The sequence below is a fragment of the Culicoides brevitarsis genome, chromosome 3 (genome assembly GCF_036172545.1).
Source record: "Culicoides brevitarsis isolate CSIRO-B50_1 chromosome 3, AGI_CSIRO_Cbre_v1, whole genome shotgun sequence".
In the NCBI taxonomy this organism is placed as follows: domain Eukaryota; kingdom Metazoa; phylum Arthropoda; class Insecta; order Diptera; family Ceratopogonidae; genus Culicoides; species Culicoides brevitarsis.
Genome location: NC_087087.1, coordinates 34,469,857 through 34,496,736, shown reverse-complemented (window position 1 = coordinate 34,496,736; position 26,880 = coordinate 34,469,857). Strand labels below are relative to the sequence as shown.

At 26.8% G+C, this 26,880-nt stretch overlaps 5 protein-coding genes across 5 annotated transcripts; 2 read left to right on the top strand and 3 right to left on the bottom strand.

Annotated features, from left to right (window-relative positions):
* Nucleotides 1-8,917: 8,917 nt before the first annotated feature.
* LOC134835942 (phosphatidylinositol 5-phosphate 4-kinase type-2 alpha) lies at nt 8,918-13,184 on the bottom strand. The gene is made up of 9 exons (XM_063850975.1): nt 12,700-13,184; nt 12,566-12,598; nt 12,483-12,497; nt 11,309-11,406; nt 10,769-11,149; nt 10,544-10,712; nt 9,742-9,994; nt 9,617-9,681; nt 8,918-9,277 (listed from the first exon to the last, which is right to left on the bottom strand). Exons 1-9 carry the CDS (start codon nt 12,772-12,774, stop codon nt 9,161-9,163), a joined length of 1,206 nt encoding a protein of 401 aa, XP_063707045.1. The 5' UTR covers nt 12,775-13,184; the 3' UTR covers nt 8,918-9,160.
* A 1,230-nt stretch (nt 13,185-14,414) lies between these two features.
* Nucleotides 14,415-15,907, top strand: LOC134835941 (26S proteasome regulatory subunit 8). The gene is made up of 2 exons (XM_063850974.1): nt 14,415-14,547; nt 14,633-15,907. The coding sequence occupies exons 1-2, from the start codon at nt 14,530-14,532 to the stop codon at nt 15,824-15,826; spliced, it is 1,212 nt and encodes a 403-aa protein (XP_063707044.1). The 5' UTR covers nt 14,415-14,529; the 3' UTR covers nt 15,827-15,907.
* Nucleotides 15,908-17,510: 1,603 nt separating this feature from the next.
* LOC134834248 (NECAP-like protein CG9132) lies at nt 17,511-18,601 on the bottom strand. Its single transcript, XM_063848835.1, has 2 exons — nt 18,398-18,601; nt 17,511-18,268 (listed from the first exon to the last, which is right to left on the bottom strand). The coding sequence occupies exons 1-2, from the start codon at nt 18,481-18,483 to the stop codon at nt 17,632-17,634; spliced, it is 723 nt and encodes a 240-aa protein (XP_063704905.1). The 5' UTR covers nt 18,484-18,601; the 3' UTR covers nt 17,511-17,631.
* A 1,649-nt stretch (nt 18,602-20,250) lies between these two features.
* On the top strand, nt 20,251-22,897 carry LOC134833645 (pleckstrin homology domain-containing family F member 2). Its single transcript, XM_063848044.1, has 4 exons — nt 20,251-20,449; nt 20,513-20,609; nt 20,916-21,261; nt 21,755-22,897. The coding sequence occupies exons 1-4, from the start codon at nt 20,439-20,441 to the stop codon at nt 22,105-22,107; spliced, it is 807 nt and encodes a 268-aa protein (XP_063704114.1). The 5' UTR covers nt 20,251-20,438; the 3' UTR covers nt 22,108-22,897.
* Nucleotides 22,898-24,165: 1,268 nt separating this feature from the next.
* Nucleotides 24,166-25,146, bottom strand: LOC134834974 (uncharacterized). The gene is made up of 2 exons (XM_063849809.1): nt 25,101-25,146; nt 24,166-24,986 (listed from the first exon to the last, which is right to left on the bottom strand). The coding sequence occupies exons 1-2, from the start codon at nt 25,101-25,103 to the stop codon at nt 24,198-24,200; spliced, it is 792 nt and encodes a 263-aa protein (XP_063705879.1). The 5' UTR covers nt 25,104-25,146; the 3' UTR covers nt 24,166-24,197.
* Between the last annotated feature and the right edge of the window lie 1,734 nt (nt 25,147-26,880).

Here is a 26,880-nt window from a genome sequence, read left to right as displayed (position 1 = left end):
ATAAACAAAAGTATTCCAGCCCAAATCCCTGAAGAATTGTTCAAAGACACTCTGGAAGGCATTTACACGTGCGATTTGATCATCAAATGTGGCAAAGATCTCTTTGAATATTCCGCCCATCGTATAATTCTCGCTGCTGCGAGTAAATTTTTGTACGAAGCTCTGTCGACAGCAGTTCCGGGAACGATTTCGGTATTAATTCTGCCCGATATTGAACCGAAAACTTTGAAACAGATCCTGAAATATATTTATCATGGAGAAATTACATTAAATGGGAAGATGGAACTTGAAAAATTTGTTGAGGCATGTGAGTTTTTGAAAATTAAGACTCCAAAGGATCAAAAAAGTGATGAACAAAGTAATATGGTAGTAGATGAAGTACCTGAAATGAAAGAAGTTGTCGTGGATTTGTCTAAAAATGATGTTGAAGAAGAATATTTTGCATCGAATTTACCTGAAAATGTGGATTTGTCGTCTAACATTGAAGCAAAAGTATCCGAAAAACGCGATAAAGAGAAAATTTCTATTAATTTATCTTCTCTTGGTAAATTTAAAGATTTCTCGGCGAAAGTTTTTGAACCTTCATCGAGTCAATCTGTTCGTACTGATGAGCCAAAGCAATTGAAAATTACAAAATGTGAGAAAAATGTTGAAAACATACAGAAGGAGCAACGATATCGATGTGAAATTTGTGGTTCAGACTATTCAACTATGAGTAACTTGTACCGACATATAAAAAAGAAGCACAAATCGTATTTTGGGATTTGTAAAAAAGGTTTTAAGAATCCTTATTTCCTTAAAACGCACATGGAAGCTAAACACTTGCGTTACAAGTGCAAAATTTGTGGCATAAAATATGATTATGAGAATGATTACAAATCACATTTGGAAACAACTCACAATATATCGAAATTTAACAAGAGACGCTCTTCTAAAAAATAACATTTTTCCTTTTTGATTGAAAAATTTCCCTTAATTAACTTTTTTTTTCTAAAATTACTTTAATTATTCAATTTGAAAATTAACTTTAAGAATTTACATTAATATTTAAATTTTTTAAACTTTAATTTAAAAAATAAAATTTTTGTAAAAATTTTTTAATTTTTGTTGAATAAAAATTAGAATAATAAAAAATTTAAAAAATAATTATTAATAATTGTTTAATTAATTAAATTTAAAAAAATATAATTTTTGTATTTTTTTTTTTTTTTTGAATAAAAATTTTAATTAAAGTTAAAAATAATTAAATTTCGAAAAAATTTACTAATGAACAATTTTTTTTAAATATATTTTTTTTTCTTAAATAAAAAATTTAAATTATTAAAAAAATAATTTAATTTAAAAAAAATTTACAAATAATAAAATTTTTCTTTAAAAAATTATAATTTCAGGACACTGTGTGTATGATAAGAAATCCGTTAGAATCTCTTTAAAATTTTTTTTTTAAATTTTTTGTCAGTAGTACTCCAGATCTCATCGTGCAACGTTCTCCCGCATCAAAATGGATCGTTTTCAAGTCATAAACAACGAAATGAAGATCGAGGACAAAAGTATCCCAACTCAAATCGCCCCAATTTTGTACGAAGACACTCTGGAAGGCATTTACACGTGCGATTTAATCATCAAATGTGGCAAAAACCTCTTCGAATATTCCGCCCATCGTATAATTCTCGCTGCTGCGAGTGAATTTTTATACGAAACTCTATCGACAGCGATTCCCGGCACAATTTCCGTGTTAATTCTTCCTGATATTGAACCGAAAACCCTCAAACAAGTCCTGCGTTATGTTTATAATGGCGAAATTGAATTAGATATGACACGAGATTATCACATGTTTATCGAGGCATGCGAATTACTGAAGATCCCGCGCCCGACATTCACGAAAAAACAAATGAATTATCCAAATTGTGAAGAAAATGAGTCGACAACGGATGAAATGCCCGAAATTAAGGAAGTTGTCATCGATTTAATCAGTGACAGTGAAGATGAAGGCGATTTTTCTTCATCGCCGCCAATTATGGAACCAATTGCTGAGCTAATGAGACCTTTAAACAACATCCCGCTTTTTCAAAATTCAATTGAATTCATGGAGTCAAAAGAAAAAAACGAACCAAAAGCAGGAAAATGTCAAAAAATTCGAAAACGTCGCATGGAAAGTACGGAAAGAATTAATTTATCGAGCTTGACGGATAATGAAACGGAAAAACTATTGGATAAGATGCTGGAAAGAGCGAAACGATGCGTTCAATTTGTTTACAAAACGTCAAATAGGAAACCTTTAGATGAGAGTTTGAATGCGGTAATTAATGAAACGAGATTAATTTATGATGGAATGAAGATAAAGAAAGCCTCACACAAATGTGCGTTCTGCAAAAAGGAACTTTCCTTACACATGGCTAAGAACAAGGGATTTTTCAATAATAATTCTCTGAGAGAACATTTACGTAGACGTCATAACGTTTTGAATACTAACAAAAATGATTAAAAATTTATTTTTTTTTGTACAAGATTCATCGTGAAATTTGGCATTGGATTCCGCGTTTCACTTATAAAATAATAAACTATAGTGAATTTTTATTTACGAAATGATTTTTCGACAGCGCCGCTCCTTATTTTCTCAAAAACTTATTTATAAATTTCCATTGAAATTGATCGATTTTTGATGAAATAAAAAAAAGTACGATTTTATCATATGAGGAGCAAAAATCGTACTTTTTTTTCAAGTCACTTTTAAACCAACTTTTGATGGGTTTCAAACCTAAAAGTTAATAAATATGCATTCTGAAGTTGATTTCCATTGATATCTGATCGATTTTTGATGAAATAAAAAAAAGTACGATTTTATCATATGAGGAGCAAAAATCGTACTTTTTTTTCAAGTCACTTTTCAACCAACTTTTGATGGTTTTCAAACCTAAAAGTTAATAAATATGCATTCTGAAGTTGATTTCCATTGATATCTGATCGATTTTTGATGAAATAAAAAAAAGTACGATTTTATCATATGAGGAGCAAAAATCGTATCAAGTCACTTTTCAACCAACTTTTGATGGGTTTCAAAGCTAAAAGTTAATAAATATTAATTTTTAAGTTAATTTCCATTGATATCTGATCTATTTTTGATCAAATAAAAAAAAAACGATTTTATCATATGAGGAGCAAAAATCGACCAAGTCAATTTTCAACCAACTTTTGATGGGAAACCTAAAAGTTAATAAATATGCAGTCTAAAGTTGATTTACATTGATACATGATCGATTTTTGATGAAATATAAAAAAGTACGATTTTATCATATGAGGAGCAAAAATCGTACTTTTTTTCTCAAGTCACTTTTCAACCAACTTTTGATGGGTTTCAAACCTAAAAGTTAATAAATATGCATTCTGAAGTTGATTTCCATTGATATCTGATCGATTTTTGATGAAATAAAAAAAAGTACGATTTTATCATATGAGGAGCAAAAATCGTACTTTTTTTTCAAGTCACTTTTCAACCAACTTTTGATGGGTTTTAAAGCTAAAAGTTAATAAATATGCATTCTGAAGTTGATTTCCATTGATATCTGATCGATTTTTGATGAAATAAAAAAAAGTACGATTTTATCATATGAGGAGCAAAAATCGTACTTTTTTTTTCAAGTCACTTTTCAACCAACTTTTGATGGGTTTAAACCTAAAAGTTAATAAATATGCATTCTGAAGTTGATTTCCATTGATATCTGATCGATTTTTGATGAAATAAAAAAAAGTACGATTTTATCATATGAGGAGCAAAAATCGTACTTTTTTTTCAAGTCAATTTTCAACCAACTTTTGATGGGTTTCAAAGCAAAAAGTTAATAAATATGCATTCTGAAGTTGATTTCCATTGATATCTGATCGATTTTTGATGAAATAAAAAAAAGTACGATTTTATCATATGAGGAGCAAAAATCGTACTTTTTTTTCAAGTCACTTTTCAACCAACTTTTGATGGGTTTTAAAGCTAAAAGTTAATAAATATGCATTCTGAAGTTGATTTCCATTGATATCTGATCGATTTTTGATGAAATAAAAAAAAGTACGATTTTATCATATGAGGAGCAAAAATCGTACTTTTTTTTCAAGTCACTTTTCAACCAACTTTTGATGGGTTTCAAACCTAAAAGTTAATAAATATGCATTCTGAAGTTGATTTCCATTGATATCTGATCGATTTTTGATGAAATAAAAAAAAGTACGATTTTATCATATGAGGAGCAAAAATCGTACTTTTTTTTCAAGTCACTTTTCAACCAACTTTTGATGGGTTTTAAAGCTAAAAGTTAATAAATATGCATTCTGAAGTTGATTTCCATTGATATCTGATCGATTTTTGATGAAATAAAAAAAAGTACGATTTTATCATATGAGGAGCAAAAATCGTACTTTTTTTTCAAGTCACTTTTCAACCAACTTTTGATGGGTTTTAAACCTAAAAGTTAATAAATATGCATTCTGAAGTTGATTTCCATTGATATCTGATCGATTTTTGATGAAATAAAAAAAAGTACGATTTTATCATATGAGGAGCAAAAATCGTACTTTTTTTTTCAAGTCACTTTTCAACCAACTTTTGATGGGTTTTAAACCTAAAAGTTAATAAATATGCATTCTGAAGTTGATTTCCATTGATATCTGATCGATTTTTGATGAAATAAAAAAAAGTACGATTTTATCATATGAGGAGCAAAAATCGTACTTTTTTTTCAAGTCACTTTTCAACCAACTTTTGATGGGTTTTAAAGCTAAAAGTTAATAAATATGCATTCTAAAGTTGATTTCCATTGATATCTGATCGATTTTTGATGAAATAAAAAAAAGTACGATTTTATCATATGAGGAGCAAAAATCGTACTTTTTTTTCAAGTCACTTTTCAACCAACTTTTGATGGGTTTTAAAGCTAAAAGTTAATAAATATGCATTCTAAAGTTGATTTCCATTGATATCTGATCGATTTTTGATGAAATAAAAAAAAGTACGATTTTATCATATGAGGAGCAAAAATCGTACTTTTTTTTCAAGTCACTTTTCAACCAACTTTTGATGGGTTTCAAACCTAAAAGTTAATAAATATGCATTCTGAAGTTGATTTCCATTGATATCTGATCGATTTTTGATGAAATAAAAAAAAGTACGATTTTATCATATGAGGAGCAAAAATCGTACTTTTTTTCTCAAGTCACTTTTCAACCAACTTTTGATGGGTTTTAAAGCTAAAAGTTAATAAATATGCATTCTGAAGTTGATTTCCATTGATATCTGATCGATTTTTGATGAAATAAAAAAAAGTACGATTTTATCATATGAGGAGCAAAAATCGTACTTTTTTTTCAAGTCACTTTTCAACCAACTTTTGATGGGTTTTAAAGCTAAAAGTTAATAAATATGCATTCTGAAGTTGATTTCCATTGATATCTGATCGATTTTTGATGAAATAAAAAAAAGTACGATTTTATCATATGAGGAGCAAAAATCGTACTTTTTTTTCAAGTCACTTTTCAACCAACTTTTGATGGGTTTTAAAGCTAAAAGTTAATAAATATGCATTCTAAAGTTGATTTCCATTGATATCTGATCGATTTTTGATGAAATAAAAAAAAGTACGATTTTATCATATGAGGAGCAAAAATCGTACTTTTTTTTCAAGTCACTTTTCAACCAACTTTTGATGGGTTTTAAAGCTAAAAGTTAATAAATATGCATTCTGAAGTTGATTTCCATTGATATCTGATCGATTTTTGATGAAATAAAAAAAAGTACGATTTTATCATATGAGGAGCAAAAATCGTACTTTTTTTTCAAGTCACTTTTCAACCAACTTTTGATGGGTTTCAAAGCTAAAAGTTAATAAATATGCATTCTGAAGTTGATTTCCATTGATATCTGATCGATTTTTGATGAAATAAAAAAAAGTACGATTTTATCATATGAGGAGCAAAAATCGTACTTTTTTTTCAAGTCACTTTTCAACCAACTTTTGATGGGTTTTAAAGCTAAAAGTTAATAAATATGCATTCTAAAGTTGATTTCCATTGATATCTGATCGATTTTTGATGAAATAAAAAAAAGTACGATTTTATCATATGAGGAGCAAAAATCGTACTTTTTTTTCAAGTCACTTTTCAACCAACTTTTGATGGGTTTTAAACCTAAAAGTTAATAAATATGCATTCTAAAGTTGATTTCCATTGATATCTGATCGATTTTTGATGAAATAAAAAAAAGTACGATTTTATCATATGAGGAGCAAAAATCGTACTTTTTTTCTCAAGTCACTTTTCAACCAACTTTTGATGGGTTTTAAAGCTAAAAGTTAATAAATATGCATTCTAAAGTTGATTTCCATTGATATCTGATCGATTTTTGATGAAATAAAAAAAAGTACGATTTTATCATATGAGGAGCAAAAATCGTACTTTTTTTTCAAGTCACTTTTCAACCAACTTTTGATGGGTTTTAAAGCTAAAAGTTAATAAATATGCATTCTGAAGTTGATTTCCATTGATATCTGATCGATTTTTGATGAAATAAAAAAAAGTACGATTTTATCATATGAGGAGCAAAAATCGTACTTTTTTTTCAAGTCACTTTTCAACCAACTTTTGATGGGTTTCAAACCTAAAAGTTAATAAATATGCATTCTGAAGTTGATTTCCATTGATATCTGATCGATTTTTGATGAAATAAAAAAAAGTACGATTTTATCATATGAGGAGCAAAAATCGTACTTTTTTTTCAAGTCACTTTTCAACCAACTTTTGATGGGTTTCAAACCTAAAAGTTAATAAATATGCATTCTAAAGTTGATTTCCATTGATATCTGATCGATTTTTGATGAAATAAAAAAAAGTACGATTTTATCATATGAGGAGCAAAAATCGTACTTTTTTTTCAAGTCACTTTTCAACCAACTTTTGATGGGTTTTAAAGCTAAAAGTTAATAAATATGCATTCTAAAGTTGATTTCCATTGATATCTGATCGATTTTTGATGAAATAAAAAAAAGTACGATTTTATCATATGAGGAGCAAAAATCGTACTTTTTTTTCAAGTCACTTTTCAACCAACTTTTGATGGGTTTCAAACCTAAAAGTTAATAAATATGCATTCTAAAGTTGATTTCCATTGATATCTGATCGATTTTTGATGAAATAAAAAAAAGTACGATTTTATCATATGAGGAGCAAAAATCGTACTTTTTTTTCAAGTCACTTTTCAACCAACTTTTGATGGGTTTTAAAGCTAAAAGTTAATAAATATGCATTCTAAAGTTGATTTCCATTGATATCTGATCGATTTTTGATGAAATAAAAAAAAGTACGATTTTATCATATGAGGAGCAAAAATCGTACTTTTTTTTCAAGTCAATTTTCAACCAACTTTTGATGGGTTTTAAAGCTAAAAGTTAATAAATATGCATTCTAAAGTTGATTTCCATTGATATCTGATCGATTTTTGATGAAATAAAAAAAAGTACGATTTTATCATATGAGGAGCAAAAATCGTACTTTTTTTTCAAGTCACTTTTCAACCAACTTTTGATGGGTTTTAAAGCTAAAAGTTAATAAATATGCATTCTAAAGTTGATTTCCATTGATATCTGATCGATTTTTGATGAAATAAAAAAAAGTACGATTTTATCATATGAGGAGCAAAAATCGTACTTTTTTTTCAAGTCACTTTTCAACCAACTTTTGATGGGTTTTAAAGCTAAAATTAAATAAATATTCATTCTAAAGATGATTTGCATCAAAATCTTCTTGATTTTTGAAGAAATGAAAAAAATTTTTAACCAATTTGTTACAAAATTTAAAAAAAAAAAATACCGAAAAAATAAAACAAAATTTTCAGATTTAATGATAGTTTGTTTTTATTTTTAATAATAATTATAATTATTATCCATCCTTATCCTTAATTTTTTTTTACTTTTTTGACTTCATTTCTTTTTTAATATATGTTTATCGTCAACGTCTGATTAGAATCAATAACATTTAATATTATATTATTAATATTCATCATAAACGTCTTTCTTTGACATTTTATGGCTCTGAGAAATTTATTTTCAAATTGCTACCAATTGTTTGTTTTTTCTACTTTTTTCCCAGCAATGACAATATATATAATAATTTTTTGTTTAAATATTTCCTGAATATTAATTTCTTTTATCTGATTGTATGATTTTCTTTTGTATGTATTAATTAATAATTAATATGAATTAATCAACTTTTTGCCATTATTATTTTTTTTTTGTTTTCTACTAAATACCTCATAATAATTGTTTAATTATTATAAATATTTTTTTTAACACGATTACATTTACTAACATCATCAGTTCACAATATAGAAAAGTTTTTACTTTATTTGTATGCTTTTATTGTATTTTTTTTAATTAATTATTTTTTTATGTATAGTATTAGTTTAGATTTTAGTTTTCTTAAATATGTAATAATTTTCAATGCAAGTCCTTAAGATTTGTTTTTTTTTTATTATTATTTTTTTTTATTCAAACCGAGTTTATTATTGACTTTTAAAAATTTTCAGCGATTAAAGCAGTATTTAAGCATTAAATTTCTTAGAGCACGTCTAAAAAGGAAGCAATTATTTTTTTAATTGAATAAAATTTAAAAAAAAATTTTTTTTTGTGCTCAATAGCTAAAAAGTGAACATACAAATAAAGTTTGACTCAAAATTTATTTTTTCTACACATAAAATATGAGACCATTGTCCATTATTTTGTTTGTAAGACAGGACTTGAATACTTATAATCAATACTTGAACACACATTAACTTTTTTTTAAACATTATTTTTTCTTATCTTTCGATAAACTTGCAAAATGCAATTCAAATTCGATTTATTTTTATCAAAAAATGCATCAAGAGGCATTTTTACAAAAAAGATGTGTGATTTTTGGCCAATTTCTCACGTATTTAATTAAAAAGTAAAAAAAAAATATATAAAATTTTTAAATTTAATAGTGCTGAATAATTTTTTTTCTCGTTATAATTTAAAGTCAACGTGTAATTATAATTTTTCTTGCAATAATTAATGTAATGAATTAATAATAATAGCAATAATTGTTTATTATACAGTTTTTTTAAATGTAGTTTGCTGATATTAATGATAAAATTCTAAATAATTTATGCGATAGCTTTACTTATAAAATCAATAAAACGTTTTGCGTACTGATCTGGATCACACGTTGATATTCCATCAACATTACTTCCGTATTTGACTGTTTTCGCAGCTTTGGCAGCCTAAAAAAATTTTTAAAAATTAATTTTTGGCACTTTTTAAAATTATCAGTTACCTTCACATTTTTTCTTCGTATAATAAAAAGGTCGGAATTAAACCTCAGCCTCTTAAATTGTCGTGTCTGATAAATAATGATGAGAAAAAATTAAAAGAAAAACTCGAAAACGTGAAAAAAGCGTGCTTCAAAGCATTTTTTGCTGACATTTTACTTTTTTAGCAGCTCAACATGTATTTATTAGACACGACCTTGAACCAATTTATTACGGAAAAGTGAGAAAAATTCGAAAAGCGGACAGAAGACACAGCGTTGCACACACGAAATGCATTTTTTTCAAGCTCACCTGTTTTTTCACACCATAGTGCGTTAGTACGTCAATGATGGCAATGAAATAGATTTCACGGTTTTCTGAAAAGGAGAATTTTTTATGAATTATTCAAGAAAAAAAAATAAAAAATTGAATTTTACCTTCGATACTGGCTATTGCATAAATGTCTACGTCGGGAATAATATCTTTGCCTTGCTGTTCGATGCATCGCGGAGAGTCGGGCGGGGTGTTGTAACCGAAACGATCGCCGCCGCTATCACATTCCTCGCCGCTATCGCTGTTTTCGGGTCTACTTCCGCCCTCAGTTGGTGAGTCATGGTATTCGTCGGCTCTACTGCAATCGTGGATGCCAACCAGCAATGAGTAGTCCATCAAATGCAGTTTTGTTAGGAACTGAAAATGAGAAAAAATTTAAAAAAATTATATATTTTATAAAAAAAAAAAAATAATAAAAAAATAGAAAAGAATAAAAAAAATTAAAATAACATTTAGAAAATTTTTATAATAATTTAAAAAAAATTAGAAAATTTTTAAAATAATTTAAAAATTAAAAAAAATAATGTTTTTAAATTTTATCAAAAAAAAAAAAAAAAAATTTTATTGCATCAGAGTATTGATGCAAAAATTAAAAATATTTTCAAATTTTATAAAATTCAAAAGAAATTTTAAAAAAATTATATATATAAAAAAAAATTTGAAAATTAAAGACTTAACAAAATGAAAAAGTATAATTTTCTTGTGGATTTTTTAAAATTTTAATTTTTTATACAAAAATTTAAAAAATTAAGAATAATTTTGATGAATATTTACTGAAAATTAAAAAAAAAAATTAAAAAATAAAATAATTTAAATTGAATTTAATGACATTTTTGATCCTCGAAATCAAATAATTTTTAAAAAATAATACGAAATTGTTCAAAAATCGAAAATTTTTCAACTTACATTCACATCAGCATTCAACCAGTTCAAAAGTTTATCTTTGGCCTCTTCACCAATATTAATTTTAACTCCTTGTTTAATGAAATCATTGTCCTTAAGTGTTGGCAATCGCTTTTCCAGCTCCTTATCTGACGCTTCACGATCAACTGTGCTGCCCTTCAAGTCGTATTTCCTACAAAAAAGCAAATTAAAAATAATTTCTTATCAAAAAAAAATTTTTTTCCTTACTTGTGAACCTTCAAATGCGAGCTAAACACATTCCGCATAATGACAAAGTAATATTGTACGCCATCCACAGTCAAACGATACATGCCGATATATTGCGGTAGCAACGTATTACCGTGCCTTTCGACGATATACGGATGATAGTGCTTCAAAAACGAGTGCATTCGTTCAACTTCTTCCGACGTCAAGCTCTTGAGAATGAATAATTTGTCGTAACTCTGGTAGAATTGGGCGCCACTTTTGCCGGACGAGTCAATTTTACGGGGTTGGTAACGCGTCAAGGACTCACGATAGTCGACATCGTCAATTCCGAATCGCTCACGGAGATTTTTGAACACCAACGGACAATATTCCTTGAATTTGAAGTGTGATGGCATATTTTCCCTGAAAAAAAAATGCATTTTTTATTAAAAAAGATAAAAAAAAATGACGAAGCAACAGTAGGTGAGTTATCAATTAATAATAAAAACAATTTGATAAGCGAATTGAAAAAAACGTGACATCACTTTTCCTGGCTTCATGCTTCATTGATTGTTTACTCACTTGTTGAATAAATGATAATCAACTTTTATCTTTGAATTTGCACGAAAATGGTCCGGCAACAACATAACTGGGATGTTAACATGACTCAGCTCGTTTATCTGAAAAAGATATTGAAAAGAAAATTCATTAAAAATGTCACTTACAGAGCAATTTTTGTTTTTTCATTCATTTTTTGAGCATTTTGTGAATTTTTACACCTTTGCGATAAGAATTTTAATTAAATTTTGTCACAAAAAATTTTTTTTTACTAAAATTTTTAAATTTTTTTTTAACTAAAAATGTTAAAAAATTAAATTTTTTGTTGAACTTTTTTTTTTCCTTTAATTTTTAGACCATTTCGCACATTTTTGATAAAAATTTTAATAAAATTTTCTCACAAAAAACTTTTGAATTTTTTTTGAAATATTTTAAATTAAAAAAAATATTTTTGTTAATTTTTTAAAAATTTTTTTAAAAAATCAATTTTTAATTTTTTTTTTATTTTGCATACCTTATTTTTTAAAATAATTTTAAAAAATTTAAAAAAAAAAATTTTTTTTTCTAAAATTTTTAATTTTTTTTTTTTATAATTTTTCACTTAAAATGTTACAAAATCGAATTTCTCAGATTTTGACAAAAAAAAAATTATTTTTTTTTAATAAATTTTTTTTTATAATTTTTCACTAAAAATCTGGTTGAAATTTTTTTCTTTAATTTTTTGACCATTTTGCACCTTTCTGATGAGAATTTAATTAAATTTTGTCACAAAAATATTTTTTTTTCTAAAATTTTCGAATATTATGTCATTTTTAAGTAAAAAATGTTAAAAAGTCAAATTTCTCCGTGAACTTGACGTTAACCCTCATGACCTCACACAATTTCTCTAATTAATTTATTCATCTCGCAATGAATAACTGAATTAATGCCTCGCCGGAATGGCAATCAATCAGCTCGATCTCATTGGAATTCATGAATTTGCGATTGTCGTCGTCGCCGCATATCAACAACACATCGTCTGGGTGCGAAAAGGACCTTTTTTATAGTAACAAAGGTGTACGACGACACACGATACGGATACAGACACACAGGACCTGATGCGCAATAGCTATAAAATTCACTTAATTCGATGTACACAGCTGTACACTGTTTTTTTGCCATAACATTTGTCGATTTTTCAGAAAATTCCGGAACTCACCGTGTGATTGATGCCCTGAAAAAGCGGAAGAAATTCTCGTTAAAGATTAATTTTTTAGATGAGAAGCGCCATGAGTCACTTACCCACATGAAGACACTGAGCAATGGTTCGTTCGCCTATCGAGAAAAGAAGAAAATCGCTCGTTAATGAGTGTCTTATCACTTTTCGCACATCGTTATCGATCAATTTATCAAGAGAGATGAACAAGTTCACTTACCCGAAACAATTTCACTTTTTGATGTTTCACGCGAAAATGTTTCTTTTTCAGTATTCGCGAGGCCGGTGTCGACATTTTTTGGCTTTTTTGCGTAAATTCTTCTGTTTTGCTGCGAAATCGACGTTTATCTCAGGTTATTTTGTAATTATTTTGCGTGTGCGGCAGAGAGACACAGAACGAGCAAAAAATATAAACAGCGACGATATCTAATGGTAATTTATTTACTGCGTGCTGTACGAAGTGTGTGTAGCAACTTTTTTTTTTCGTCGTTCTTCTTCGATCCGACAAATTTTCGGAATCAAAATACCAAAATACAAATTGCTTGTTGACGCAAAATTTTCACGTTTCACTGCGAATTTTTAGTGTAACTGCATGCCCGATGGCCCGTTCTTTGTTTGTGTGCACTCTAAAGTTGCATTTCTTTCAGCAAATACCCGTAAAACTGGTTTTCCGAGCACAATTTTCCTCTCTTACTCTGCACTCCTGTTTTCACACAATCTGCTTGTTAATTCATGATGTTTCTTCCCTCTGTGAAATGTTCGCTTTTGTCGTGCAATGTATGACGAGCAAATTTTGAATAACTCAAATTTTCATTATTTAAAATTTTGAAATTTTTTTGAAAAAATTTCTTGTATTTGTCATCCTCGTGATTTTTCTAAAATGAAAAAATTAAGAAAATAATTAAATATCAATTTTATAAAATTTAAAAAATTTTTTTTTGAACTCAAAAAAAAAATTTATTGAAACTTTTAGTCATTTTACTCAATTTATTATTTCTTTAAAAAATGTAAAAAAAATCTAAAATTTTTAAAAATATTTTCAAATAAGTGAAATTTTTTATTTTAAATAAAAATTTTCAAAGTTTTTTGAAAAAAATTTTTTAAATTTTAAAATAAAAAAAATTTTTTTTTAAATTAAAAATTTTATAAATTAAAACTTTTTTATTAGTTTTTGAAAAAAAAAATTTTTCCGAAAATTTTTTTTTCATTTGAAATTTTAAGTAATATTTAAAATTTAATTCGATTAAAATTCATTTGAAAAAATTTCAATAAAAAAAAAATTTTTTTGAACTTTAAAAATTTTTTTTTGATTTAAATTTTGAATTCTTAAAGTATTTTTCTAAAAATAAAAACAATCATTAAGCTTCATTCTAAAAAAAAAAATTAATTAATTTTGAAAATTGAAATTTTTTGAATTTTTTAATTTGAAATTTTTTTTTAAATTGAAATTTTAAAAGTTAAAAAAAAAAATTATCATTTGAAATTATGTAAAAAATATTTGAAAACAAACTCAAATATTTTTTAAATTTAAAAAATTTTTTGAAAAATGAAAAAAAAAAAATTTTCATTTGAAAATTTGTTTTTAATTTTTTTTTTTTTTATCAAAAACTACAGATTGAAATTCGACATTTTTAAAAAATTTTTTAATAATGAAAATCATACAAAATCAAAAAATTTTTTCATAACCTCAAAAAATGTTTTTTTTTAAAATCTTGAAATTAATTTTGTTTTTTCCAAAGATTAAAACAAATTAAAATAATTTCTTTTTCGAGAAATTAAAATAAAATTAATTAAAATTAATAAAAATTTAAATAAAACATGAAAAATATCAAAAATAATATCATTCGGAAATCATTCTGAAATGAACACATGAAATCATGTCATAATAATTTTTTCACAGGGAGCCGTCACAAATTTCGAATTGCGCACAGGGACTCGATACTAAACCTAAATATTCAAGTCATCGTCAGAAGCAGAAATAACAATTACGAAGTTTTAAGCAGAAAATACCAAAATTATACGCGCTTTATTGCAACTAAGAGCTGACAAAATGACTCTCGCATCGAAGGTAAGTCAGAATTTCATGAAAATCCCTAATTTTCACTTCATTTCCGAATATTTCATTGTAATGCCTTCCTTCTTTCTCCCCATAGATGGACGTTGATGTAGCCAAAGGCGAGGGCTTTCGTTCCTATTACATCCAGAAAATCGAAGAGCTGCAATTGATTGTCGCGGAAAAGAGTCAAAATCTGCGTCGTTTGCAAGCACAACGTAACGAACTCAACGCCAAGGTCCGTATGTTGCGCGAAGAACTCCAACTTTTGCAAGAACAGGGCAGTTATGTCGGGGAAGTTGTCAAACCGATGGACAAGAAGAAGGTTTTGGTAAAAGTTCATCCTGAGGGAAAATTCGTCGTCGATATCGACAAAAACATCGACATTAACGACGTGACGCCCAATTGTCGTGTTGCTTTGCGCAACGAGAGTTACACGTTGCACAAAATCCTGCCGAACAAAGTTGATCCTTTGGTTTCGTTGATGATGGTTGAAAAAGTTCCCGATTCGACGTACGAAATGGTTGGCGGTTTGGACAAGCAAATCAAGGAAATCAAGGAAGTTATCGAATTGCCGGTCAAACATCCCGAACTTTTCGACGCTTTGGGTATTGCTCAACCGAAAGGCGTTTTGCTTTACGGTCCTCCGGGCACAGGAAAAACTTTGTTAGCACGTGCCGTCGCTCATCACACGGAATGTACTTTTATTCGTGTCTCGGGTTCGGAACTCGTGCAAAAATTCATCGGCGAGGGATCTCGTATGGTACGTGAACTTTTCGTTATGGCACGCGAACATGCGCCTTCGATCATCTTCATGGATGAAATTGACTCCATTGGATCGTCTCGTATTGAATCCGGAAGCGGCGGCGACTCCGAAGTGCAACGAACGATGTTGGAACTCTTGAATCAACTCGACGGCTTCGAAGCAACGAAAAATATCAAAGTCATCATGGCAACAAATCGCATTGACATCCTTGATCCGGCGTTGTTGCGTCCCGGGCGTATTGACAGAAAGATCGAATTTCCGCCACCAAACGAGGAAGCACGTCTCGACATCCTAAAAATTCATTCGCGCAAGATGAATTTGACACGAGGCATAAATTTACGAAAAATTGCTGAACTAATGCCGGGCGCATCGGGTGCTGAAGTGAAGGGAGTGTGTACCGAAGCCGGCATGTATGCGTTGCGTGAAAGACGTGTTCATGTCACGCAAGAAGACTTTGAGATGGCAGTTGCGAAAGTCATGCAAAAGGATTCCGAGAAGAATATGTCGATCAAGAAATTATGGAAGTAATTTTTTTTTTTTGCTTTTTTTTTTTGTGAAACTCGTATAAAAATAAAATTTAAATAAATAAAAAATCAAATTTTCCACTTATTGGAATGTATTTTCTATTTTATTCTTAATTGCCACCTAATCAATCTAATCAACAACTTTAATATATTTTTTGTGTATTTTTTTGCAATTTTAATTAATTATACATTTATATATATATTTTTTTATTTTTATTGAATTTGTGGCTCGTAAATTACGAACTTATGGTTTTTTTAGTACAATTATTTTTTTATTATTTTAAAAATTAATATCAAGACTCCTGTTTATTTTTTTTAGTTAAATTGGGCAAGCAGAAAAAAAATAATTAAAAATTTTATTATCTGACGGACAAAATTATTTTTTTCTATATTATATGTATATTATATGCATGTATATAATTTTTATACATATTTTTTTTTATTCTAAATATCAAAAATTTTAGCTTAATAAATCGAAACAAAAACTTATTGTATAATTTTTTCATCGATAAATGGTATATTTTTTGATATTTAGTATAAATAATATTTATAAAAAAATTATATACATATTATAATAATATACAAATTATATAATATATAAAAAATAAATTTTGTCCGCAGATTTAAAATTATTTTTTATATATTATATGTATATATTTTGTATATTATATGTATATTATTTGTATATCATTATATATTAAAATATAATATATAATATTATAATATGTATATTATATATAATTTTTTTTCATACTAAATATCAAAAATTATACCATTAATCGATGAAAAAATAACTCAATAAGAGTGTTTTTGTTTAATTTATACAATTTAAACTTCGATTTATGATAAAATTTTTTATATTTAGTATGAAAAAAATATACATATTATATAATATACAAATTTTATGTATATAATTTTTATATTATCTGAATTTATTATGTATATAATAATAATATGCATATAATTTATATATTTTTTTTCTTCTGAATATCAAATCGAAGTTTAAATTATTAATTAAAAAAAATTAATAAATAAAAACACTTTTAATTTTTTTATATCGATTTATGATATAACTTTTGATATTTACCATTAAAAAAATATATGTATCAAAATTATATACATAATAAATGATATTAATAATAATATTTTATTATATATATATTATTATTATATATTATAATATATATAATATAATAATTAATATTATTATAATATATATTATTATTATAAAATTATATTCATATAATATATAAAAATAAAAAAAAAAAATAATTTTATCCGTCACTAAAAATTATTTTTTTTTTTAAATTTAAAAATTTTTTAATATTTTTTTAAAATTCATAAACAAAAAAAATTTTTTTAGAATAATTTTTAATTTTTTTTAAATATTTTATTGCAAAAGACTCAAACTGGCTGCATTTTTTGAATAAAATTTAGAGTCTTTTTAAGCAGGTTTCCATCAAAGTTGCTGAATAACGTGCGAATTTTCAACATTTTAGGTAAATATTTATGATTAAATTATAATTTTTTTGAGATATATCTTATCGTCTACTAGCTTCATTTTTTGAATATATTTATTTTTATTATTTTTTGATGTTCTACTATTTTTTTGTATTTACTTTTAATTTTTTCTTAATTCATTTTAAGTAAATATTTTTTTTTTGTGTATCTTTATATAGATTTCTTTCTTTTTGTGTAAATATTCATCTTTTTTGGGGAGAATATCAGGTTTTGAAGTCAACTAACTAACTTATTTTGGATATTTCGTTTGATTGCGATACACAGACGGGGTTTTTGTGTTCTTACATTTTAGAATTGTACCCAATTGGAGTTTGTCGGGGTTGTCGATGTATTTGCCGCATCTGTTGTCGATGACGACGACGACGTGTATTCGCCCCAATCTGTTGTCAATCCCGTTGGTTTGTGAGCTGGCGATGTTCCCGTACTTCCGGGCGATTGTTTTGGCGCGCTCGGAGGCGGCGGCAACAATCCTGTGCCTCCCGCACGAGCTTTTCCCGTTCGCGCACTTCCTTCTTGTCCTTCTCGTCGAATTTTCATGTTGATTTTGATTGTTTCGCCCTCCTTGAAACCTAAATCCAACTGTTCTTTGGGTCCCTCGGTTTTTTCCTTCTCGATTTGCTCTTGGTTCTTCACCCATTTGAAGTGATCTTGCAACGCGACATTCATGTCGAACGAATCGCTGCGATCTCCGAACCCAATCCCGATAAATGCTGATCTTCCGTTGTCGTCTTGAATCCGGAGCACGAAATATCGCGACGAATCCGAGACAGATTCGATTGCGACACCCGGATATGCTTCGATTGGGCATTTGGCGTAAAGTTGTCCCGTGGTTTTGTCTTCCAACTTAACTTCGAGCGATGCGCCTTTGGAAACCATCCGAAGTCGACCACTCCAAGCAGGTTCATTCAAATTCCAGTCAGCAGCTCTGAAAACGAGAGGAGAGAAGAAATTCTTAAATATCGGCCCACACAACGCGTTTCGATTCGTGGAAATGCGATAATTATTATTTTTATCAATATCGAGTGAGTTGTCACTGTAAATAATTGCTACAAACCTATATCCACGATTTGTGGTACGTGGAGGGATTTTATAAACAAAGACTTCTTGTTTGATGAGGACGACACTTTCATATCCCTCCATGATGATTGGCTTTTGCACACTTTTTAGCAGTTAATCGATGTTCGAACAAGGACTTTTCTTTGTTTTCTTCTTCGTTTTTCACGTATTTTCGTCACTCAGAGAAAGTGAAAAACACAAAAATTTGATAATCGGAATCGACAAACAGGGTTCGTAAGCGAAACTTTTTTGTTTTGCTAAAATTTTTTTTATAAAAAAAAATCAATTTTACAAAATATATTTAAACATTCAAATAAAATTTTCATAATTTTTGATCAATTTCAAGCTTATAAGCCAACAAATGGGCTTTCAAAATAAAAATTACGTATTTTTTTACGTATTTTTATTTTTTCAATTTTCAAGCTTAAGAACCATCAGAAAGGCATCCAAAGCACTTTTGTATAATTTTTGAGTTATAAAATGATTAAAAATGATAAATTAGAGCCCTTTGACCAATTTTTATCCATTTGGAGCAAGATTTGACAAAAATTGCTTTGACACAGTTTTTGACATAGTTTTTGACACAGTTTTGCTCTTGATTTAGTTTTCAAATCAAAACTGTGTCAAAGTAAAAATTTTTTTTCAGTTTCAATTTTTTGGCAGTTTTGAGTTATAAAATGATTAAAAATGATAAATTAGAGCCCTTTGACAAATTTTTATCCATTTGGAGCAAGATTTGACAAAAATTGCTTTGACACAGTTTTTGACATAGTTTTTGACACAGTTTTGCTCTTGATTTAGTTTTCAAAACAAAACTGTGTCAAAGAAAAATTTTTTTTTCAGTTTCAATTTTTTGGCAGTTTTGAGTTATAAAATGATTAAAAATGATAAATTAGAGCCCTTTGACAAATTTTTATCCATTTGGAGCAAAACTTGACAAAAATTGCTTTGACACAGTTTTTGACACAGTTTTTTGCTCTTGATTTAGTTTTCAAAACAAAACTATGTCTTGGCAGTTTTGAGTTTGCTCTTGATTTAGTTTTTAAAACAAAACTATGTCAAAGGAAAAAAATTTTTTCAGTTTCAATTTTTTGGCAGTTTTGAGTTAAAAAATGATTAAAAATGATAAATTAGAGCCCTCTGATAAATTTTCATCCATTTGGAGCAAGATTTGACAAAAATTGCTTTGACACAGTTTTTGACACAGTTTTTTTGCTCTTGATTTAGTTTTTAAAACAAAACTATGTCAAAGAAAAAATTTTTTTTCAGTTTCTATTTTTTGGCAGTTTTGAGTTATAAAATGATAAAAATGATAAATTAGAGCCCCTCTGATAAATTTTCATCCATTTGGAGCAAGATTTGACAAAAATGGCTTTGACACAGTTTTTGATTTAGTTTTGCTCTTGATTTGGTTTTCAAAACAAAACTATGTCAAAGAAAAATTTTTTTTTCAGTTTCAATTTTTTGGCAGTTTTGAGTTATAAAATGATTAAAAATGATAAATTAGAGCCCTCTGACAAATTTTGATCAATTTGAAGAAATATTTGACATAAATGGCTTTAACAAAGTTCTTGATTTAGTTTTCAAATAAAAATAAAAATAAAAATTAAAAATATATTTTTTTAGAATAAAGTAAAGTTTGCGAATTTTTTATATCAAAATTAATGGATAATAATTATAAAATCAAATTATCGAATAGAACAAAAATTACGGGTAACAAAAAAAAAATCTTATGATTTTCGAACCCTTATTTTTCGATTCCTATTGTCACTGAAGCATTCCGATCCGATTGAGACGAATGAAATTGATCAACTGTATTTCACGGATCGCAACTTCAGCGAAGTAGTACGACATTTGGACTTCGAGAGTTTAATAAAAATAAGCAGTCAATTAATTAAATAATTTGTGTGATACTTCAGCTACAATAATTCGTTGTAGTGTTGATTCCCGCACCGTTAAATTGTGTAATTGTGCCTTAGCTTCCCCGAAATTAGCGAGATTTTACGTGTGTGACACGAAAGACGACGACATCGACGACGATGGTGGACAGGTACGTAAATATTTTTACGGAAAAATGAAAAAAATTCGACGTTTTTTGTCGTTTCGCCCGCAGATTAGTGAACAGCGAAGCGAATGCCCGGAGGATCTTGACTGTGGAAAACTGCTTTGGCAGCAGCGGAGAACCCCTGTCGCTTCCGGGACGAGTTTTGGTAAATTTAATGAAATTTTTTTTTGCTCCCGTGCCTTTGTGTGGCATGTATGAGTGAGTAATGCACGGACCGATGAATAATTGTTTATTTTTTATGTTGATCGCTTTTATTTCGCCAGCATTGTAATTTCAAAGGGGGGTGTCTACTTTCTAAAAATATGAAAAGTGGTTAATTCTTATCTCTTTCTCTCGCTTTTTTCGGGGATTTTTTCGTGTGAATGCGTTTTGTGTGTGTGACGTCAGTCGCTTTTGTTTTGACCAAGAGACGAGGAATTTTATTAATAAAAATTTCTCGCGTTTCTCGTAGGTTGGCGAAGGTGTGTTGACAAAAATGTGTCGCAAACGTGCGAAACCACGGCAGTTTTTCCTCTTCAACGACATTCTCGTGTACGGCAACATTGTGATTGGCAAGAAGAAATACAACAAGCAACATATCATCCCGTTGGAGGAGGTTCAATTGCAGGGCTTGGAAGACAGTGCCCAATACAAGAACGGCTGGGTGATACGAACTGCGACAAAAAGCTTCGCCGTTTATGCCGCGACGAATTCCGAGAAGCAAGAATGGATGGCACACATCAACAAATGCGTCGAGGACCTTCTTCGTAAAAGCGGCAAGAAACCCAATAGCACACATGCCGCTGTTTGGGTTCCCGGTAAGAATGATAAGGCCTTTCCAATTTTCAATGCTTTTGTCCCAAAAGAAAAAAAAAAAAAAAAAAAAATTTGAAAAAAAATTTTCATTAAAAATTGTTTAAAATTCAAAAAAATTTTTTTTTAATTTAATTAATTTAATTTAAAAAAAAATTAAATTAAAAATTAAAAAAAAAAAAATAATTTTTTTAAAAAAATAATTTAAAAAAATTAAAAAATAATTTTTTTAATTTAATTTTTATTTTTTTTTAAATTTTTTTTAAAATAATTTTTTAAATATTTTTTTTTAATAATTTTTTTAATAAAAAACTAAATTTATTTTTTTAATTCTTTGAAAAATTATAAAAAATTTCAAAAAATTTGATGAAATTTTCAACTTTTTTTTTATTTTTTTTGGATTTTTGACTTTTAAAATGGGACAAAAACTTAGAAAAAAATTTTTAGCGGCCTAAGTATGATAAAAAAATTCTTATGAAACACTTTCTTCCGTTCCAGATAACGAAGCAACAGTGTGCATGCGTTGCAAAAAGAGTCAGTTCACTGTAATAAATCGAAGGCATCATTGTCGAAATTGCGGCGCCGTTTGCTGCGGCCCGTGCAGCAACAAAAAATGGCTCATACCATCGATGAGTAAGCATCCGGTGCGCGTTTGTCTCGATTGCTACGAGAAAAAGAGTCAGGAGAAGAAAAACGCCGGCTCCGTTACCGATGGCAACAACACCTCCAAGCTCAATCATCAACTCAGCAGCTCCGGCGAAGACTCCGAAGAGGAAGATCCCAACAAATCAGGTACGAATCAGCATGACGAGGCGAAATTCTACGGAGATGCGGAAAAGACGAACGAATAGCCCACGGTGAATCCGGCGATGTCCCCAACTTCGTCGCCTCCCTTTTCCCTACGCGATAAATTTATCACATTATTTAATAACGTTGTGTCGCAGCGTCGTCGATGATATTAAAAGTTTATCATCAACGCACACACACAACACGAATCATGAGGACGATCGACAAAATTTGTATATTACACATTTACATTTAATCAAACATTATTATATATGAATAATTATATATAGATTACTTTCGTAACCGAAATCTAATTTTCCAACGTTAATTTGACCGCATGATTCAATCAAACACTTATCTTATCAAATTTCTTTCATTGTTCACACATCACGTACGAAATCCGACTCGTACACGAAGAAAGCATGGAGATCATCATACTATACATTAATATAATATATATAAAACGGGAACAAATTGAATGCATTACTCACTCACCAACTCATTGTTTTTTTTTGTGTTTGGACTTTTTCTCATGCACGAGTTGAGTTTTTATATTTTCGTTTATCGCGATTTTGTTTTGCGTGAGAATTCAAAAGAATAACCGTCCTAAGTTTTTTTTTGTTGTGAATATTTTAATCATACACATTTATATATATTAACGTTGCTCAACAACAAAAATGATAACAAAAAAGCCAATCACATGCGTCTAAAAAAAATTTAAATATGCTCCATATACAAAAAAATAGATAAAAAAAACTTTCTTATATGACAACCTGCCAATATATAAAAGAGAAAATAAATTTGACCCATTTGTATCGAGAATCATGCTCATCATTCATTAATTTTTATTTTTTTCAGGCCTATTTTCTATTTTTTTTTTTTATTAAAAATTAAATTTAAAATTATAACATGTATATATAATATATAATTAATATATAATAATAATAAATAAATTAATATAAATTAAATTTATTTATCAAAATTATAATAATTATAATTATTATTAATTTAATTAATAGTAATATTAATAATTAATTAATAATTATTATTATTAAAAATAATATTAATATTATATTATTAATATTATTATATTATATATTATATTTTATATTATATTATATTATATATTATATAACATGTATTATATAACATGCAACATTTATATAAAAATTGTGATTGAAATTATTTTCAAATTTTTTTTTAACATTAATTTTTTTTATATACAAAAACTCAATGAACAAAAAAAAAATATAAAAAAATTAGTATGAGTATTAATAATTAAAAATTGATTAAAAATTTAATAAAATTATGGCAATTTAAAAAAAACTTTATAAAAAATTTCTCTATAATATATTATTATTAATATATATAATTATTATTAAATATATCGTGTTGTTTAAAATTTTTAAAAAATAAATTTGACTAATTCCTAAGAAGTACAAATAATAAAAAAATGTCGTACTATAGGTTCTCAAAACAAAATTACATATGCTCAGAATTCAAAATTCAACGTCCCAAGGATTTCTTGTGTTTTTGATAATAATCTAAAAAAAATAAATTAATTAAGAAAATTTTCATACACATTAAATAAACATCATATATAAAAAAAACAAAATTATCTATCGATTTGTAACAATAAACAATAAAAATAAAAATAAATAAATAAGAATAAAATAATATAATAAAAAAATAGTTGATAATAATGATAAAAAATATATTATTATTATTATTATTATGAGTAATGCTGTTTATCTACCTACCTATATAATTATTATTATAATAACTTTAAATCATTATAAGTCTTTTAATTTTTCTTACAAATATTAGATTGTACAGAAAATTTTTTGAAATATTGTAGAAAAAAAAGACAAATTGTTACACGAGAGAGAGAAAAATGTTGTAAATATACATAAAAAAATAAATTAATGAAAAAAAAATACAAAATTTGTTGATCGATGCTTTTTTTTATATATAATTTTTTTTTTCAATAAATTGCAATATTCTGTATTTATAATTTAATTATTATTTGAGTTAAAAATAAAAAAAAATTAAATTAAATTATTTTTTTTTTATTATTTTTGTACTTTTTTGTGAATTTTGAGTTAATTCGAGTCATGAAAAAATTTTTTTTTTAAATAAAATAATTTTATTAAATTCAACATAAATTTATTCCTCTTTTGTGAAGTTCTTCCTGTGCGAATTTTTTCATTTTATGAACTTTATCCGTCGCGTGTTGTTTCCATTCTTTTTTCGAGTAAAACGTCATTTCGCATAATTCGCATGAAAATGTTTGATGTACTTTTTCCAAATGTTGGTCAAGTCGAATTTTGTAGAAAAATCGATCATCACAGTGGTTACAATCGTGTGCCATGTCAAAGTCGTGCGATAAACTGTGCGCCAACACATCTTTTGACTTGATGCCTTGACAACAAATGAGACACGTGTGAATTGCTTCAAAATCCCGCAAAAGAGCTCCGTGAACGCTGTGCAAATGGAACCGAATGTGACCCTGAGTAGCTTCCATCGGGCAAAGCGGACACGGAAATATCAAAGCTCGCACTTTTTTCAGCAAAATTTGATTGTCGGCGTGTCGCTGAGACGACGGCGTTTCGGGTTCTGTGAGGAAATTTTGAACATCCGGGGTGACGGTGATTTCCTCTTCTTGCTTCACATTTGGCGGCGTGTTGATTTTTTTGATTTGTACTTCGGGATTGCTGACGGGTTCTGTGGAGAATTTTTGCATTAACGAGTTGAGCGGGTTTTGTACAGGAATTTCTCCTTCTTCGAGTTCGTGACTTGTGGGTTGAGGGATGAAATTTTTTGGGAGATTTGGATTTCGAGGCACATATTTTCGTCGCGGGAGACGTTTTACGCCGCTTGTTTTCTTTTGTTGGGTTTTTATTTTCCTTATTAACTCTTCTGTCAGTAATTTATCGTTTGGTTCCTAAAAAATTAAGGAATTTTTCATTAAATATTATTTTTAAAAGATAAAATAATTAATTTTTGTCCTCTTAAATCCCAAAAATGCCTTAAAATGTATAAAAATAATATTTCTTACCATTTTTTCTGTTCAAAGTTTTCTCTTGTTTACCTTTTTTGTTATTTTGGTCGAAGTTTAAATGACAGCTGTCTTATTTTTAAATGTCAATTTTGAAAAATTACTCAAATAAATATACATTCCTGAACAGTTACAGTATCGTTACTTAAATTAATTCATCAAAAATGTTAATTTATGTTTAAAATTAATTTAATTTAATTTTTAATTTAATTTTAAAATAATATTTTAATAATTAATTTAAATAATTTTAATTAAAAAAAAATAATTTATTTTATTTTTTTTTTCAACCAAAAAAATGAATAAAATTAAAAATTAATTTAATTTGAAAATATTTAATTTAATTTTAAAATAAAATTTTAATTAATAATTTAATTTAATTTAATTTAATAATTAATTTAAATAAATTAATTTTTTTTATAAAAAATAAAATAAAATTTATTTAATTTAATAATTAATTTAAATATATTTAATTTCTTTTATTATTTTTAACAAAAAAAATTAATAAAATTAAAAATTATTAAAATGATATTAAATGTTAAAAACAATTTTTAAAATGATAATATATTAAAAATGTACCAAAAACAATTAAAATTATAATTTTGTGAAGCCTTTTAAACAATTTATGACAATATTGAGTTAAAGAATGAAATTTTCATTGAAAATAATTAACTGCATTTAATAAAATTCAATAAAAAAAATTAAAATAATAAACAATCCAAGCCATAAAGATTACCTAAATTACCTTTGAATACCACAAAAAAAAGAAAAAAAAAACAAATTCTGATCAAATGTTTTGTTTATTCATATCATATTTATCATATGTATCATATAGATATTATTATAATAATATATTCATTCATAATTTTATGTTTTTTTTTATTTATTTATTATTATATGTTTAATATATATAATAATGTGTGTTTTATTAATATTGTTATTTTAAGTGTTTTAAATTTATTTTTTTAAATATATATAGTATAGTTTTCTGCATTTTAAAATTTAATATAATTATATCCTTTTATTGTTGTTATTATTTTTTTTATTAATATTTAACATAAAAACAATTAATATTCTTTTCCTCTACATTAGCATTTATTTTCTTTTTTATATTTATTAGTTTATGTATCATCATTAAGTTCCATGAAATATTATTATTTTTAATTAATTTATTTTATTTATTTATTTATCATGTTGCATGAATATAATTTTAAGTAAATATTATATTATTTGTTTTAAGAGATGATTAAAACTTTCCATAATCCATCATTTTATTTTTTAAACTTAAAAAGTTACCCATGTATATTTTTCTTTTTTGTAATATATATCTGAATATTTTTTTTATACTTAAAACACGTGCACTATATAATTTTGTTGTTTGAAATATTTAACATACATCGAATTTTTTGTGTAGTTTATAAAATTTTGCGGGTAAAATTATAATAAAAGCTGTTTTTCTATTTATATTATTTTCAAGTTACAAATTAAAAAATGTACAAAAGTTAACAAGTATATTTTCAGGATGATGTTTTGATTTATAATTTTTTTGTTTATGTTATATGTATTTTATACTTATTTTTTATTTTTGATAAAAAACGCAATAATTGACCTACACATTATATTTCCACTAATTTTTTGTTTCAATAAATTTTGCAGAATATTTTGTATTTTTTTATGTTTAATGTAAAGATGAACACAAATTTCACATTTATCATATATATAATAATTATATAGTTTCTAACACGTGACATAGAAGCTCGAAGGAAATATTAAACATACATAT

What these genes read in the sequence shown, in the direction of transcription:
- LOC134835942 (XM_063850975.1), bottom strand. Translation starts at nt 12,774, where the DNA reads ATGTCGACACCGGCCTCGCGAATACTGAAAAAGAAACATTTTCGCGTG. An exon ending in TCGCATTTGAAGGTTCACAA is followed by an intron (nt 10,713 to 10,768) that starts GTAAGGAAAAAA and finishes GCTTTTTTGTAG; the next exon opens with GAAATACGACTTGAAGGGCA. An exon ending in GGTTGAATGCTGATGTGAAT is followed by an intron (nt 9,995 to 10,543) that starts GTAAGTTGAAAA and finishes TCTCATTTTCAG; the next exon opens with TTCCTAACAAAACTGCATTT.
- LOC134834248 (XM_063848835.1), bottom strand. Translation starts at nt 18,483, where the DNA reads ATGGAGGGATATGAAAGTGTCGTCCTCATCAAACAAGAAGTCTTTGTT. An exon ending in ACCACAAATCGTGGATATAG is followed by an intron (nt 18,269 to 18,397) that starts GTTTGTAGCAAT and finishes TCTCGTTTTCAG; the next exon opens with AGCTGCTGACTGGAATTTGA.
- LOC134833645 (XM_063848044.1), top strand. An exon ending in CGCTTCCGGGACGAGTTTTG is followed by an intron (nt 20,610 to 20,915) that starts GTAAATTTAATG and finishes CGTTTCTCGTAG; the next exon opens with GTTGGCGAAGGTGTGTTGAC. An exon ending in TGCCGCTGTTTGGGTTCCCG is followed by an intron (nt 21,262 to 21,754) that starts GTAAGAATGATA and finishes CTTCCGTTCCAG; the next exon opens with ATAACGAAGCAACAGTGTGC.